At 48.0% G+C, this 2,643-nt stretch overlaps 1 protein-coding gene across 1 annotated transcript; it reads right to left on the minus strand.

Moving 5' to 3' along the window:
* Nucleotides 1-248: 248 nt before the first annotated feature.
* On the minus strand, nucleotides 249-2,474 carry PPTG_18001 (hypothetical protein; the record flags this gene model as incomplete). Its single annotated transcript, XM_008915981.1, has 5 exons — nucleotides 2,014-2,474; nucleotides 1,619-1,937; nucleotides 1,422-1,530; nucleotides 1,014-1,336; nucleotides 249-946 (listed from the first exon to the last, which is right to left on the minus strand). The coding sequence occupies exons 2-5, from the start codon at nucleotides 1,833-1,835 to the stop codon at nucleotides 249-251; spliced, it is 1,347 nt and encodes a 448-aa protein (XP_008914229.1). The 5' UTR covers nucleotides 1,836-1,937; nucleotides 2,014-2,474.
* Between the last annotated feature and the right edge of the window lie 169 nt (nucleotides 2,475-2,643).

Consider the following 2,643-nt stretch of genomic DNA (forward strand, 5'->3'; position numbering starts at 1 on the left):
GATGTGTAAAACCGATCAGTTACTATCAAGTGATATACACCATCGGATGGCGGAGGTAGGACAGCATCCAGATTCCTCATGACTGCTGCTGGTCCTGTGTTGTGGTCAACAGACTGAACAGATTCAGGGACATTTCCGATTTCATGTCTGTGTTGCGCTTTTCCGCAGTAGACTTCGATCCTGAATGTGGTTCATGTTGTAGAATACAACGTGTCAGATACAACATGTTTACGTAGCTGCAAAATGACTTACCGTAGGCAGTATGAAGTTTGGGCGCAGCACGTCATGAAGAGTTTAGTTCCCCATTTGTGGGGCTTGTTCGCAACGTACTGCCGGGTCGGATTGTGTTGATTCTGGAGGGGGATCATCGCCTCATCGAACGCGATGACGGCTGGAGCTATGAACCCAGCTTTGAAGGTCAGTTGTAGAGTATCTACAACTGACCTAATTTTCCAAGCTCTGTCTTGGCCTGCCCGTTCATCTGCATTGTCCGTGAAGTGGAGGTTCGAAAGGATGTACGTGAAGCGGTTTCTCTTCATGAATTTTCCAAAGGTTCCAGCAGGAATAGCACCAACGGAAGTAGTAGACCAGTGATCGTAGAAGTGGCGCCGCTGCGGATTGATCATACGGGCAATAAGGAGACCCAGCAGTACAACAATTTCGTGTGGTTTGATATCTCCGTGCCTCGCCTCTTGTTCCATGAACTCCTCTCTTGTTTTTCTGCCAGCTACCCGCTGCTTCTCAAACATCCTCTCTACTCTTTCAACCAAATGCTGTTCGTGATACAACGTAGACTGCTGTGCGATAGTCTCCCACAGTGTTCGTGGCATGAAATAGAGAAACAGATCGAGGGGGGAGTCTGCCAATGCCTTGAGTTCATCTGTCGGCCCAGTGACACCATTGTACAACCCAGGATAGTGTTGATCTGGAGGAAACTCATCAGGAGCTGTAAGAAAGACAAATTCAAATTAGTTAATCAAATTTTCACTTGGGTTGGTATTGAGCATTCGTACCGAGATACCAACCGCTTCTTCGCATTCTCGCTAATGCAGCTTCGTTTTTTACAAATCCCACCATCTCGTCTTGATTTAGCACAGGCCACTCAGTTTCTCCATCGTCTGCCACAGACGTAGGCTCATCTTGCAATACAGTAGTGCCAACAGGATCTTCAATAGTCGCATCATTTGCGCCTACTGGAATTTCATCAGGAGCATCAGGGTCATTGTTCGCCACGCTTTCATCAAAGGTCATTTCGTCTTCATCGTCGTCACAATCCGAGTTCAGCGCCTCTAAATCATTGAAGTTAGGGTCTAACCCATCGATATTTGAACCGTCACTACATACAACATCAACATCATGTTGTACATACCAACGTCAGTGAGATGTTGTACATGGACGCATGAATGATAAGTTGTACGTACAAACCGTGATCATCCGTAGCAGTCGTCTCGTCATCCAGCACCGGTGGTGGAACGGCATCTGGTGGTGGTAGAGCTGCAGGGATATCTACACTAGGGACTTCGCTTCGCTCTGAACTTGAGGTACAACGTAGTCCACAAACAACATCAGTTCCGCAAGTCGATGAAAAACATGTTGTATACAAACAAGTTGTACATACCTATCCATGCCACCCAATGGCAAAGGCTCATGCAGGCTTGTCCGGCGCTTCGATACATCTTCATTGCCAGCATTGCGTTTCTTGTTTGTAGCAGCTCCAAGTCGTAACAGGGCGGCTTCCTTGGCGTCTTTCCCAGCACGTTGTGCAGCGCTTGCCCGATCTTGCCGCTTCTTCGCTGCTGCACACTTTTTAGCTGCTGCCTCTGCGATTCTTGCATCTTTTGCGAGGGTACGAGAACTCCTCTTGCGGGGCTTCTTGGAGGTTATCTTGGCTGTCAAATTTTTCGCTGCTGCTTTCGTTTTTGCTGCTGTCTTTGAAACTATCATCACACATAACAACAATAGCTCCGTCAAAATATCTTATTCGCAAGATGTTGTATGTCGATCATGTTGTACCTTTCTGGCCCACATCCTCTGCTTCAGAATCTTCATCATTCAACCCCGCCTCCTCGAAAACGCTGTCATCGTTATCGTCATCAGCTTCGTCGTCGCCCGGTGCCCACGCCTCGTCTTCCTCTTTCTCCTTCTTTTTCTCAATGGCCTTCTTCCCCGAACCAGCTACGGTCTTCGCGGCAATAGCCTTGCGCATCTCCGACGCTAAGCGCTTGTTTGCTAGCATGTATGCCGCGTCTTTGCCCATAGGAGGTGGTCTCAGGACCCGTGCTAGTCGTGGCGTTTGGGGTGCAGTCGCGAAGTCGGCGTCCGTGGAGCGTTCGCCGTTAAGAAACTGCTTGTGCTCCCTAGAAAGACGCACTCGATCTTCATCACTTTGTACGTTGTTCAAGCGGCTCAGGAAGGCTTGCCTATCGGCACGAGTTTCATGGCGAGCTACCATTTTTGCTTCTCACGGACTAGGCGAATTCTTGACTGAGCTGTCTCCCACCACGCACTCCCAGCCAGACATTTTTTTGGCTTCATCATGTTCCTTTTATTTGGAGTGTGTTCTTTTATTGAACAATTTAGACCAAACCCTGTGCATCAACCTTTTTATGAAGGATTTGCTTATACTTGGTTTCAGTATATTTT

The sequence above is a fragment of the Phytophthora parasitica genome (assembly GCF_000247585.1).
Source record: "Phytophthora parasitica INRA-310 unplaced genomic scaffold supercont2.77, whole genome shotgun sequence".
Taxonomy (NCBI): Eukaryota; Oomycota; class Peronosporomycetes; order Peronosporales; family Peronosporaceae; genus Phytophthora; species Phytophthora nicotianae.